The sequence below is a fragment of the Pezoporus flaviventris genome, unplaced genomic scaffold (genome assembly GCF_033815535.1).
Source record: "Pezoporus flaviventris isolate CSIRO_AGI_PZ_B2104156 unplaced genomic scaffold, CSIRO_AGI_Pfla_v1 ptg000131l, whole genome shotgun sequence".
In the NCBI taxonomy this organism is placed as follows: Eukaryota; Metazoa; Chordata; class Aves; order Psittaciformes; family Psittacidae; genus Pezoporus; species Pezoporus flaviventris.
The window spans coordinates 2,320,451-2,335,304 of NW_026892679.1; the positions used below are offsets into that span (position 1 = coordinate 2,320,451).

Consider the following 14,854-nt stretch of genomic DNA (forward strand, 5'->3'; position numbering starts at 1 on the left):
AGGTATCAAGCATTTTAGCAAACTTTATTGATCACTACTTGAAAGAAGTTAGTACAGAGCGAGCAGCAGGAGGCAGCTGCCTTTATGTATCCCCTCAGGATGGACACAGTCCCCCTGGCCTGGCCGCCCCAGCCTCTCCTCAGCTGCCTGGATGCTGCTTCTTTTCATGCTGGGACAGGTTTTGTTCCTCGTGTGGTCTTCAGCTCTTCCCCAGAACTGCAGTTTCTCTGCAGAGGCTGCATTAATCAGCTTGACTGCAGCCTCAGCTTCCTCTAGGGTAAAATCGTAAGCCTGAACCTTTCTAAAACCAGTATTTTAAAGCACAGGTAACAGCAGAGCAGATCAGGCTAAGTTATAAATAGTTTTTGATACAAAAACATAAAATATCCCCTTATAAGCATCAAGAAGGCATCAAAGTTTCAATACTCTCCTTAGAAAACTGTACCAGCATTTTTACTGAAAACAATACAAATCTTGTTTATATTTAATTTTGGTTCTGTTCTTAATGAACAGTTGTGTGACAGTTACCAAACCCCAGTTCTCTGAACCTCAGTACAAGTCACATATGTATTACAACTACATAAATAGATCTTAATGACCCAGTATAAAAAATACATCCTATGCAAGAACCTCAGGTATACTAAAAATCAATCTGTTAATGAAAAATCCACACTTAATAAATCTATTCTCCCTGAAAGTAAAGGTGGCTACTAAGAACTGGCAACGCAGTAGATCCAGCAGAAAAAACATTGCAGAATTCTTGTCTGATTTATTGCTACATATAGATTACTCAAGGGTAATCTGTTTTTTTTTTTTAGTAATCCTTGAAAGGTCAAATTGCATCAGGAGTTCTGAACACAGAGTAAAGAAAAAAATAGTATTTATAAAACCAGCATCTATTCAAGTTAGGCAAATCCTTATAACTGCAAGAAAGAAATCAGCTGATCTAAAAAAAAAAAAAAAAAAAAAAAAAATTCAGCGTGTATGTTCCTGAAGCACCAGCATAACATCCTGATGTGAAGGACTTCAACTACGAAGTCTTCATAAAAATACCTGTGAAATTCCTCCTCATGCAGGCCACAAACCTCTGTCAGAAGGCGCCCACATATGACATCTGGAGTCAGCTGCAGAGCATCTCACATTTAAATCTCAAATGGCAAGAAAAGAGTTTTGTGCCAGCTTTTACTTTAGTGTTTTAGCTCACTTGCACATGGAAAAGCAGATGCTGCAGAGATAAGGTGTAGCCACAGCAATTTTCTGTAATGCATTTATCGAGCTTAAGGGGCAAGACTATGGCTTAAAGTTACACTACACAAAGTAAATGCTACAGCTGTGTAGAGGTAATAAAACCTGCCCTCTTTTGCACATGTATTAAGTGTAAACTTTCAGAACTTCAGGAAACATTACAAACAAGATGTCTTTTGTGGTAAAGTAACCAGAGAGGATTTGAGGGTTTAAAAAACAATTTGAAAATCTATTAAGACATAACAGGTTTAGAACTTTAACATTTTCTGTGTTTGTAGCATTGTAACTTTGGTGTTCAGATCTAGCAAATCAGAGTATTGCTTGTAATCAACCTAATCAAACCAGATGCTCTATAATGAAAAACATTAACTCCATTTTCAGTGGTAGACTTGTAGGATCTGACATTCCACCATGAATCACAGGGATCAGAGCACTGTCCAATTCATTCAAATACTTCTGTGGAAGAAGGTGACCTCCGGATCCAGCTAAGTAGTCAACCTATAAGGAAAACATATTAATGTTGATATTAACACTTTCTGTATTAAAAAGACAACACAAAAAGTGCAGTTTCTTGGAGTATTTTGGCTAGCATGAAGTGACAAAATAACATTCGAAGACTGGCAGGTGAATTGGTTTTGAGGTCAGTCACAACCAGTAAGTCTTGAAGAGAAAGACGAGCGATATCTCCACAGGGTCTACAGGGTCATATGTGTTGTGTGTCTCATGCTGCTTCATTCTGATGTCCAAAAGCAATCTGATTATATCATAGTATCACAGTTACCAGTAGATTAATTTCAACATATACCACCGAAACTACATTTTCAGGGCTGTATTTCCAGCCTCTCTCAAAAAAGATAAGGTATGACAGAGAAGGATCTGAACTACTTCTAAGCGGCATCCCACACTGTGTAGCCTTGTCTGCTCTCTCCACTACCTTCAGCCAGGCAAACCCATCCTTTTCTGCAGTATAGATCTTGAACTATTTTAGGCAGCAAAATGCTACATACTTCAAGAAAAGCATCAGAAAATTAGCTGTGATTCCCTAAACTCACCTTGGAGGCAGGTTAAGTGCCAGAGAGAGTTAGAACTAGGGAAGGACTAACAGCTTACTGCAAACAGCCATTAGGGGATTTCAGCAGAATGAGGAAACAGGATTATTCCTTTCAAAAAAACCTAATCATTAAGACAGCTTCTGCATAAAATTTCATCATCAAATTTCATCCTCAGTCTGGTTCTGGGGAGGGGCAAAATAAAAGCATTCAGACAGAGACCCAATATCTTTACAAGAAAGATATGTAATTTGAAATGGAGCGTCTGCAATAGAAATTGGAAGATTACCATATCCAAGTCAACAGAAACTCTTAAGCCTATTTTACTAATCCTGTTGTTTTTTAAAGTTTTAAGGTGTGGGCAAAGAGCAGTACTGCAGGCAGTAGCAATCTCCTTAGTAAACTGGTGAGGAATAGGACTGGAGATATTATTGGTTTTTAGAAAATAGTGTACCTGAAATTACAGAAAGGTAAAGAACAGTCAGCAGACTAGTTATATTACAAAGTAATATAAACAGATACATAAAAATATGTAAATTTATAAATATAAAAGAATAATTACATTTACATATAATGCAGAACAGAGCAAGCTGTAACGCTTGTTTGCTGGCAAAATATTACAGTATTTCATCTATCGACTCAAAACACTTGAGTGACGAGAGGAATATCTGGGTTATCTATTTATAACGTTATCCATGCTTTTAATCTTTCTCAAAGGAGAAAAATTAGGTAGATGTTTTAGATGCCCTTATCAAAAAGCTACGGGGAGCATTCTGCCTATCAGTAGGACTATACAGCTTATAACTTTGTTTCTTTATAGTATCACTTAGTGTGATCACTTTATCACTCAAACTATTCAAAGACATAGCAAAAAGGCTCAAGAACAACATAATTTACTAACTTCAGTACACTTCAGGACTTTTCCCTCTCTTTGAAAGTCTCTGCCTTGTGGTACTTTCTCACTCTGAGTTCCTTGCATTAATTTTCCATCAATTGGGCTTAAAATTCTATGGAAGGTAACAGCATGGTTAGTAATCAAGACAGCATTATATGATTTGTATTTAATAACCTGTATGACAATTCTTATTATTTCATATATTAGCAATAGTTCTTGAAGACTATTTAAATGGCTTTACAACCAAATGTAATGCAGGACTTCCATCATGGAAACACAGATGCCTCAAAAAAACCTATCATAATTGGATGCAACACTTAACAAAGACCTAATCTTACAGGTTTAAGAAGCTATAAACATCTTTGGTAAAGCCACTGTTTGTTCTAATTGGTCAGAGAAGCCACAGAAAACGGCATGCCAAGTCAAGCTCGTGGCCTGCAAAAAAACTTTTTGAATTAGTGATGCATAACTGAAGTTTGAGGCTACATAAAGCAACAAGCATTCAAATCACATGCAATAAAGATGCCTTATACCTCATTTTGATTTGTTGAATGCTGGCATTCCAAGCAGTGAATGGCTAAGGACAATACTATGCGCTTCCAACCCCCCCTGTAGTTAGGAAGTTTAAAGGGATTAACTGCATTCTCACACAAACTGATTAATGATAGAGGACTTACAAAGGAAACTGAGGGCTCACACACTTTTCCCATCAATTTCCCAAACACAGAAAACAGTAATAAATTTTGCTGAACCACAAGCAGAATTGTTCTATTAATGACATCTAGAGGACTGAAGGTACTTTACCATTCTAGCCCCTTTCACATTTTAGTATCAATACTTTCTCTCAATAAAAATACCTTAGATCATTTCACGAAATTAAAGGTGGGTATTTGAAAACTGTGCATAAGAACTCTCTAAGATGTTTAAGACATTTACCCGTTGTGTTTTTTCTTCATTTTCTACCCAGCAAATATCTACATATTCTTTCATGTCTCCCGTATCTGTTTTGCCACAAGTTATTTTAAAGTCCTTCTTGTCTCTTAACACCTGACGTAGGCTTTCCATTGTTTCTGCCATTATTTGTACCATTAGTCCATCTAGAAAAACAGTTAAAATTCCAACTTATCTACAGAAAGAGTAGCACAGATTTTCAACAGAATCTTGGCTTAAATTCTAGTGGGACCAACTCTCTCCTCATTAATAAATGCACATCAAATGGATGGCATCCTACAACCACCACACTAAATGGTGTGAATGAAATGGTGTGAACTAATTCCTCATGTAAGAGGAAGTAATGAAAACCTTTCTTGGCAATATAACTAAAGCTAGAAGATCAATCTTAGGTTAATCTTCAAAGATTTTGCATTTCTGTGTCAATAAATCTATTTCATCAATATGGCAATGAAAGCTGTGGCTGCCCCATCCCTGGCAGTGCTCAGGGCCAGGCTGGACAGGGCTTGGAGCGACTGGTCTCGTGGAAGGTGTCCCTGCCCACGGGAGGGGGTTGGAACTGGATGAGCTTTAAGGTTCCTTCCAACCAAAACCAGTGTGGTGGGATAGAATCAAGGAGGTGAACTAGAATGTTGGGTTTTTTTTTAATACAGCATTTGTTTGCAGTAGGTTTTCTACAAAGCTAAAAATCCTGAAAATAAAAAGCTTATCTTACTGAGAAACAAAGATCTTAAGATCTTGCACAAAACTCCTGCCTCTTTTTTATTTATGCATTTATTTATTTTCAAGTTCTCTTAAGAAGAAAACCACACAGAACAAAATTATTACCTTCAACTATACTGGATTTAGCTAAAAATCCTGAAGATGTTTTTAGGGCTCCTTTAAACACCACAAAACTTGCACCTGTAACTAGAAAAAACAGGAACACAGCGAGTACCATTTCGTATCACTCAAGTTTGTCATCACTAACACTTAAGTTGTATTCCTTTTTAAAAAAGGCAGGAAAAAAAGGTAATACTATACTGACAGTGTTAATAGAAATCCACTGCTGACAGAATGATATGAAATAAAACTCTCTATGGAGAGAAGAATTTAAGCAACAAAGACCAGCTTTCCTAACTTATTTTGTGATTGCATACAGTCAACATAGGCAACCCAAAAAAAGTTCCGTATATATAAAAGTTCTGTATATACGGTTGAAGAAAGTGGTAGGATGGTTTTATTTATTTATTTTTTTTTTGAGTGGGATGGAAGGGGGTTTTGTCCTTTAAAAAGGACTTTTATTTACAGAAGGTATTCCTCAAGTTTAGATCACTTCAGTAGTACTAAAAGCAACTGGAAAAAAAAGATGATATAAGTGTATTTCCATGCTACAAACCTTTGCATAAATTTGTTAGTTACACAGCGTGCTTTAAACAAGAACAGTCTAACTATGCTTACAAGGAAGCACAGAAGTTGGCACTGGAGATGTAAGAGTATAGCCCTACTGGTCAATTCCATTTAGGAATGCAATTTTTCATCAGAAACCAAACCAGACAGGTTACCTTTCCTGGGATGTCCAGTAGCACTGATTGCTTGTGTGTGATAGAGGCCATGCTTATTCTGCACACACACCAAGTGAGAATCTGCTTCAGTATTAAAACTGGCTCCAATACTAATTACATTTTCATTAGAAGAATGTATCACCTTCATTACCTGTTGACATAAAATCTGTCATTAAACTGACAAATCTCACTTTGCAGTACTCATCTAAATACAAGACATAAGAAAACCGCAGCTCTCAAAACAAATCCAAAGAATTATTCAACTTATTCCAGAGCATTTGAACAACACAGTTTGCCATGACTAACTGAAAAAATACTAAGCATGATTAAAAATACTATTTCAGTTGAGAAAGACAGCAAGTCTTGCATACTGCTGGGCAGAGTATCAGCTGTAGGGATTTTGTTGATCTTAAGGCTAAAATATGCATCAAGCCTCATGCAGTTTACTGTTCGGGGTTTGCTTTTTTTGTTAAAGCAAAAGTAAACAAATTGAAAAAAAGTAGAGTGGCAAGAAAAATTTACAGGGTTTGTGTGGATTTTGGTTTGGTTTGTTTTTTTTTAATTTTTTTTTTTAATTTAGGTTTTAAGCAAAACACCATCATCAGGAAATGTGTAAGAAAGAATGCTTGAAGATATATACTAAAAGATTTTTTACTGCTGAGTTTTCAGCATTTAAGAGTTATCCTAAAGCTCAACTTTTCACTCATCACCATCCACTTTTCAACATATCCAGGAAGAATGAAATGTGTGCTCAGACCATTTCATGCTCTCTCTCCCATCACATGCTTACACCAGGTTAGAGTTCAAATTATTGCACAGCAAATAGTGAAGTAATCTAGAGAGCAGCTATCAAATGGAGAATTCACCTGCAGAACTGCCTAGAAACCGATTACAGAATAAAACCAACATCACAGCCTCTAAGAACAGGCCCTCTTTTAAAAGAAAAGAAAGCTCATGTTAAAGATCTGACTGATTTTATACAAAAAATAATGACTAAAGCAGTATGGATTAGAAAGCTAATCAAGATGGTTTTACTCACCTCATTGTACTTCCTTAGTGGTATTTTAACACAGCTTCTACCCATTTCCACATGAACAAACAGGTTGTCTATGGTATGCAAAGTATACTGGTAATTTCTAAGGTCCTGTAACAGACAAAGTTTTTATGTTAGCTGACAATTAGGTATCATTTCCTTACCTTTTATTACAAATAACCACCTACATAAAAGTACTTTTCATACATCTCTAAGACTCTTCAGAATAATGATCTTAAAAGTGACTACCGACTTAGTGATCATTTTTTTCCTACCGTAATGTATGGGAAGGGTATCTTAGTGAATATATTAACAAATCAATACCACTGACAAGGTAACTCTATTTATGAATGGGTTATTTAGACTATAGCTACTTCACACATATTAGGATCTCACAGTGTTTTAGGTAACAAAACACCTCAACAGCTTCCTTCTCTGACAGAAAAGCAAAGCATAGAAGCCACCATCTAGATTAGTTTCCACACCCTGTCCTCTACAACTCTAATTCGTTGATTACCATGTCGAATATGCACTGATTTTTATTCCTTTCTCTGCCAGAAGCAACCTGGTCTAGTGGAAGGTGTCCCTGCCCATGTCAGGGGAACTAGCAACTAGATGATCTCAGAGGTCCCTTCCAACCCAAGCCATTCCATGATTCCAAGTCTGAAGATGCCACACTGGTACTGGCAGTTCACCAATCAGGCAGGGAGCCTGGAATGAAAGTGTAAGATTCCTCCATTGAAACACACTTTTTCAGACGGTGCAACTCCTCTGATACCTTATGTAATGACATAACAACAGTGGCAATCAGGAAAGAGGAACCAAAGACTGCAGTTTCATCTCTGCTCTAATGGTCTCCAGACTCTTAGAAGAGGATTTAGTGATCACCTAAATAATATATGCAGTTCCTCCCACAGCCTTACAGGATTTTTCATCATAGTGCTGAAGATAAATTCCATGTAAGTATCAGAAGAGGAGGCTCTCTGGTCAGGAGTACAGGCTTACTGAAAGTTTAAATCAAATTATTTGGGTAACAGAAGAAAAGCCTCCTCATGGAATGGCACAAATTCCAGACTTGGTTTAGTCTGATGATTTTGCCAAAAACTTCTCTGCCTAAGATCGTCAGACTGGTTAACTGTGGTAAGATTAAGTATGTGTGACAAAGTAATTACTATTACCGTTAGACCACAGCATGTACCTCTCAAATGTTTTTTAAAATATGAAGAAAGATGTAAGAATTAAGACTAGACTTCCTGCACCAAACCAATGTTTGTAAGACAAAAATGCAAATGAACAATAACCACTACACTTCAGTGTCAATGTCAACATTTTTCTAGTTCATTTAAAGCCATTTTTACTACCAGAACTAATACACAGCAACAGAATATGAGAGATGCAGCTTTTCTAACTCACTTCTCACCTAACCTGGTAAGTTTCAAGTCAGGGATGGAGAAGAAAAATACCAGCCCTTTTACTTTGGCAAAAATAATTCTGCTTTCAAGAACAGAGTTTTGACAATAACTTACATAATCTAAAATACAACAGAAAGGGAAGAGAATAAAACATTTACTCACAACAAGTAGATTCATAATTGTGTGTCCAATCTCACCAAAGAGTGGCTTCCGGTGCCTGAAACTTACTACAGGAGTAGGATATGCTACAGTCAGGGCAGAAAAAAAGAAGAGGTCATGTTTACCCATCAACAACTCTAAAACTTGCTAATTCAAGTATTTATTTTCAGCTATAGCCCATGTCTCTTAATCTCAGTACCTGATCAGCCAAAGGACCCAGAGCCCCTGCTTCCCTGCTCCAGACTGTTCCCTACCCAAGGTTAAATCCTACTGCAGCATCATTGCATGGAACCACTCTCCTAGTGGCAGTAATTACGTGGCAGAGACTTGTTGCTGCTTTCATATGTTTTGTCAGCTATGTTTCTTGCAATTGATGATCTGGGTGGAAACATCCCAGGTTCAATCTTTGGGTCACCAGCGTCTGGAGAGATTGCAAAGGGTTTGTAGTTGCTTGAATAAGAATACCATATGGGTTAACATCTGCTTTTGTGTTAATGCTATAACACAAAGTGAGGTTACCACTTAGTATTGATAATCAAGAATAGAGTGAATGAGGATGTTCATACAAAGGAACATGCTTTGAAGTCCCATGGCTGCAATGTGAAAAACATGGAGAAGGAACCTAGGGAAGGCAACGAAATGCAAAACATCACAGACCACAGTATGAAACCAAAACAAGTGGCAGAGCAAAGTCAAAACTGTGAGATCACAATGCAAAATTGGTAAAAAAAAAAAAAAAGAACAAATAGTTTCTTAAGAGGAAGAATACCAACAGAGAAGCTACCACCCTTGCCAATGTGGAGACAGAAACCAGCCAGCAGAAATACTATTGACTCAAGGAATCTATAAACAAGCAAGTGATACATATTTATGGACTCACAGCTTCTAGAATGGCAAGTTTATTTATCAAAAATGCATTCAGGAAGGTTGTATATGATACATTTTTGACATTCACTGCACTTAAGCAACTACTGCTGGCTGCACCTTTTCTGAACTCTTGCTCTCTAAATCACAAGCGCCACAAGTGCCACAGGATATGAAACAGCACTTACATTGCTAAATTATCTGCCTATGTCATTCAAGCAGGCACACAAGCTACTTTAGAGGGCATTTAGGACAGTATCTCCTTTCAGGTCTTGCTCAAGCTAGCTTTATAAATTCTTCAAGGTGATGGGAAACTACATCAACACTTTCCTTTGGTGAGCCTGGAGGAGAGTCAGTGTGAATCTTGTTGATTCACAACAAAGCAGAAAGTGCTCACATCAGCTTGCAACAGAGTGTGTAAAGTAATTCCCATGTGGAGGATGTGTCACTGCACAACATCTGGTGGTGCACATTTACATGCTCTCCATCCACCTCACTTGGAAAGAATGCCTCCTGCATTTTCACAGGCCTAGAAATTTTAAATGTATTAAATAGTAAGTTAGCCTTTTAAGTAATGAACTCCTGCATTCATTGTATGAAGCAATAATGTCTTGCCAACATGGTCAATTTCAGTAATTTAATTCAAAGAAATGAATGTGCCAGAACCATAAACTGGGCCTGTGAACTTTCCTTCAAACCTTTCTCCCATGACAACAGAAGTCATAGATTTTGGTACTTTATTACTGTCAGTTTTGTTTTTTTAAGCTTTCTTACCGGCTGAAGAAACAATATTAAATCAAGGGAGTCTAGCAGGACAATGTAAATTCTCAAGTGTCTCAGCAGGTGGCTCCCATGTATGAAACATAAGTCTTATACAAGTGTAATATAAAATACTGCAAAGAGGATTTTAAATATTTCACTTGTCTAAAACCCATGTATTTTCGAAAGGGAATTTTATATTTATACAGGTATTTTAAAGTGTTAAGACACTTACCCCCATATTCTGCTCCCAGTCTCAACATTAAACAGATAGGAAAAACTTTTGCCCAGGGTACTTTCAGCTTATGGATGAGATCACCAAAAAGAAAAGGGTGATCTGGTAGAATCTGATCATTAAGTTTCTGAAAAGTTGGCGAAAAAAACAGGAATCCTCCATGCTCTTTGTTACTGAAAAAGTTTTCAGTAAAAGTAATGTTTTCCATATTTCTTATTAACCTTCCTGTAGAAAGAGGGACAGAGTCTTTGCACATACGGAGAAGTAATACATTAGTCAAGAAAACTATTCTGACACACAGTGGTCTCCCCACAGACTTGCAAGCCACAGGGTGTATCTCCCATCTTCCTGAAAGTCTTGACAGACATCTAAACCCATAGACTGAGTACTCTGTGTTTACTAACTAAATTAACTTGAATATCAAACCAGGCTTCTCCAAACAAATACCAAAAATCCTAAAGTGTACAATGTTCTGGCACACACCAGTGTGAATCTGATTAACAGATCTCAAACATTTACATACGTAAGAGTTTGGGACTTCTACAAATTAAGTGACAGATGCCCTAAATCATAGACTTGAGGACTTTCACCCAGAATCTCCAACACAGTATGACTAAGTAATAATATAAAAAACCTTTCTACAAGCAGGATATTTACAGAAACATATGAAACAGAGAAGCTTAAAATTCTTTTCTTCCTGTTGTTGATTTGGAACCCAAGGCTAACACTCAAGTTTTTTCAGATTCATTAGATACTTAAAATTCTTCAAGAAAAAGAGAATATTCTGCTTTAGAGATCAGCAAGAAGATACTAAAAAAAGGCATTAAAATTACATACCTTTCATTGCATCCTTGTAGATGTCAATAAATAATTTGAGTATTTCACAAGGAAAAATCTCTTCATCTGGCAAACACTGCAACAGAATGACAATTTCTGCCTGACCCAAACCATGCAATCCACTTGTTGAGAAGTACCAGCACTTTTCTGAAGAATCTTTAATTAAAAAGATAGGTACCACAGTCAAGCCACCTTACAGTCAGAAAAAGAAATCTGAATTCAATGGAATAGTGCACTACTTACAAGTTATTAGCTTGACATTCACAAGCAAATTTGCATTTAGGATAAAAGTTAATAGATTAGGACCTTCTTCCACAAGAAGCAAGGTGATCTTTTGCCGAGATGGATGTTCTTCCACTAGAGGATCTAAATGAATTAACACCCAATTTAGTTCAACATGTCAACCAAACACCCAAAAAAGAACTGCAGATCACAGCATATGAAAAAGACTGTCCCATCCTCCTATTTTAAGAGGGTGGTAATTATTCCCAAACTTATAGCTACAGATTATGAACAGCTCAGCCTGAGATTCCAGCAACGTATAAAAATAAACCAGTAACTTATAATAAAGGTAGAAACTAGGGCTATCATTCATTTGGCAATTACTGACTAATTGTGCATGCAGTCTCCTTACGCATACTCTAGTACTGTTAGTTACCATCAATGAGCAGTCACTTATAATGCATTCAAGTGATCAAGCATTCTTTTGATAATACACTGATCTTGTTAATAATGCATGTTCAATTACCCAACAATCCAACGTGCAGAAAATAAATGAATTACTAGAATTGTATTAAAATATAAATCATATACACACAAATTTGTATTTAGACATCTTGCTAAATTTTCTCAAATTTTTCCTTTTTCACCCACTGCAAGCAGAAGTGGTGGCAGTTTATCACCATCAGGAACAAGGCTGATCTCTTTGCGAACAGTTCTCAACACCACACAGTGCCCTGTCACTTGAAGGACTAACGGGCACAGCACAAGTAGTCTGTTCAACTGAACTGGAACTAGTCTTCTCAGCTTCTGCAGCAGGAGAACACTCTTCAGTTTCTAGAATTACAGATGTATAACTATGTACCACCTCACTCTGGCCTGGAACAGCCTGCTGTGCATCATCTGAAGAAACAGAAGGACATAATTCCTCCATTTTTGCAATATCATCACTTTCTTCCTTCTGTTTTGGACATACATCAGGCAATATGTCATCTTCCTCTGGGTTTGCAGCCTATGAAGAATAAATCGGTAAATAAAAATATATACGTTCATGTCTCAGAAGAAGCTAAATTTTCATTACTAGCATTCTAAGAAGGAAAAACAAGAGTTAAATTTATCACAAATTCTGAGAATGCATCTCCTCTAAACAATAAGCAACCCACCAAATCTCTCCTGGATCTGCCTTTTTTCCTTTTTTCCCATCTTTAGGAGCTACCTAAGGTGAAGATGCATCATTAATGTATTTGTCTGGCAACACAAAATTCCTATCAGAATGCTGCAGACTGGTAATTTTTGCATACAACAGTCAAATGCAAGAAAAACAACGGGAAACCAACCTTCCAGGAATCTGTTTAGTATTATTGTTTCTCCACTCAGCTACTGAACACTGTCATCACTAATGTGCCAGCATTTGGATCAGCATTTCAGTACTGCAAATGTATTTCTATTTCTATACCATGTGTTAATAGCTGAGTCTAGGATTTTACAGTCTGATTAATTTATAGTTTGGAGTCAAAACTATGGTGCTCCCCCAACAAAGTGAAAAAGCTATGAGCACAGGCACATTAGGATATACCCCCCCCAAAAAAAAAAAAATCAAGATGTGCACTATCAAGTTTCAAGTATGTTAGACCTGCATCCTACCTCAATAAGGAAGACTGCATTGCAACAAGAAAAAAAAATAACAACCCTACACTTGCCCTGTAATAGTTTTCCTGGCATCGCATCAGCTTCCAACAGATTCTCCATTTAGATGATACATGTGCCAGAAAAATAAAATAAGTACATTAAAAAAAAATAAAAATACACCAACCCCAAAAGTTAACACCCCCCCCCCCTCCCCAAAACCATGAGTAACTTGGCCTCTAATAGACTTCTTTCCCATGAATTTGCTTGCTGGGGTTTCATATCACTTTATATTTTTGACCCTCATAGCACCCTCTGCCAGCATGTTCAGGATAATGCGTTATCTAGTGAAGCACATCCTTTGTTTTAGAGCTGCAGTACAGTGGTTTTGTTTGAGCTTCTGAAGTTGCATATAAGAACCATCAACAAATTGTTTCCCACTCACTTTGTCCATGCTGCTTTTAATTTTAGACATTGCCCATCTTTTGCAAGAGAAAATGTCTTACTCTTTCCCCAAAACGGAAGTCAGGCTTTACCTTTTGATTACTGCAACTTACAGCAGACCTTCCTTGCTCAACTGAAGTCACATTTACTATTCTTCATGACTTCAGGCTGATTTACATGCTATACATGTGGAAACTGCTCAGATCCTCAAACAGTAATGATCTGGTCTAGTTGATAGCTTTACTAATTTGTTTCAAAAACTATTCAGTGCTGTCAGAATCACAGACTTTACGTTACTGCTTGAAACAGTGTTTCAGAGTTGTTTTATTTTAAAACAAAAGCTGAAGAATCCCTCCAAATCTTTCCAGAACAAACTCATAATTCTTTGGACTTTTCTTGTCAAGTGTAACTAGTTCCACACCATGAATATGATCTACTATAAAAAAGTCAATCCCCCTGTCAGTTCAGTATTAGTTAACATTAGAAGCAATACACAGATCTTGCCACACCCTATAGCGTAGTACTCAAGGGCATTAAGCAACTTACGGTTAATCCAACTCAACAGGCAAACTATAGCAAGCCACTGAAAAAAAAAAACAAACCCCACAGACTGCTACTATAATCATGTTGCTAATGGCAGGTTTAAGAACTATGACTCAGGTTACCCTCACAGAGGTAGTTAATCAAGGGCATGTAGAAAAAAAAAACCCAAACTTATTTGGTATTTTAAAAATACCATTTTTAAAGCTCACATATATTACCAACCAAACATGGTCTCCTTTAAGTATGATCTACATATGATTTCAGCCTATGGATTTCACAGCCACCACCCAAAAAATAATCAAGTATTAGTTCAGATTCCAAAAGCTGTAAAACAAAAGTTGTGTTATGGTACATAAGGGACCCCATCAATAGCAAGCAAACCTATTTCAAGAGGCAATGCATGCACCTACACATGCTTCTTAATTCATACCATATGCATCTCTGGCAACTCAGGGTTTACTGGACTTAAGTCCTCTGATGACCTCCTTGCTCCAGATGAAAGTTTTGTTGTATCTGCCACTTCACCATTTGGCAAAATCCCATCTGCAAACCAAACTCTCCTCTGTTCTTTGGGGCACAGCCCTAGGACAGGTTGAGAAAACAACGCTGGCTTCATATTATTGTACTGTTCTGAAAGCTGAAAGGATAAAAATTAAGCCCCTTTTCCACCCAAATATATAGAGAATCAGTTTACTGGCACCAGCACAGGTAGATGGTTTGACATCAGCCAGGCTTCAGTCATGCCAAAAAAAAAAAAAAAAATCTCATGCAAAAAACCCTCATACTCGTAGAGGAAGCTGCCATGCTATACTTAAATCTACCAATTCCTATATAAGGAAGGCAACTTCCTCAATCACCTCTCTGTAATAAGCTGAGAATGAAGTGCATTTCACAACTAAGAGATGAAATACTCTCTAAAAATAACTTTATCGCTGTGTTTAAAAAAATTATTTTTATTGAAGGTCAGATGTTTAATAGAAGTGGAACAAAGACACTACTTGGCCACTCATCGTTCATATTTACATAGAAAAAGAATCCC

General features: G+C 37.0%; 1 protein-coding gene across 1 annotated transcript in view; it reads right to left on the minus strand.

Moving 5' to 3' along the window:
- Positions 1-14,854, minus strand: part of ZFYVE16 (zinc finger FYVE-type containing 16) — a 29,094-nt gene continuing 14,240 nt past the window's right edge. The window contains 14 exon segments of the mRNA XM_061478749.1: positions 1-1,743; positions 2,584-2,748; positions 3,196-3,302; positions 4,125-4,286; positions 4,969-5,049; positions 5,685-5,835; positions 6,724-6,828; positions 8,292-8,374; positions 10,147-10,371; positions 10,984-11,139; positions 11,227-11,350; positions 11,839-11,914; positions 11,916-12,214; positions 14,246-14,397. Coding sequence (XP_061334733.1) covers positions 1,582-1,743; positions 2,584-2,748; positions 3,196-3,302; positions 4,125-4,286; positions 4,969-5,049; positions 5,685-5,835; positions 6,724-6,828; positions 8,292-8,374; positions 10,147-10,371; positions 10,984-11,139; positions 11,227-11,350; positions 11,839-11,914; positions 11,916-12,214; positions 14,246-14,397 — 2,048 coding nt within the window. The 3' untranslated portion in view covers positions 1-1,581.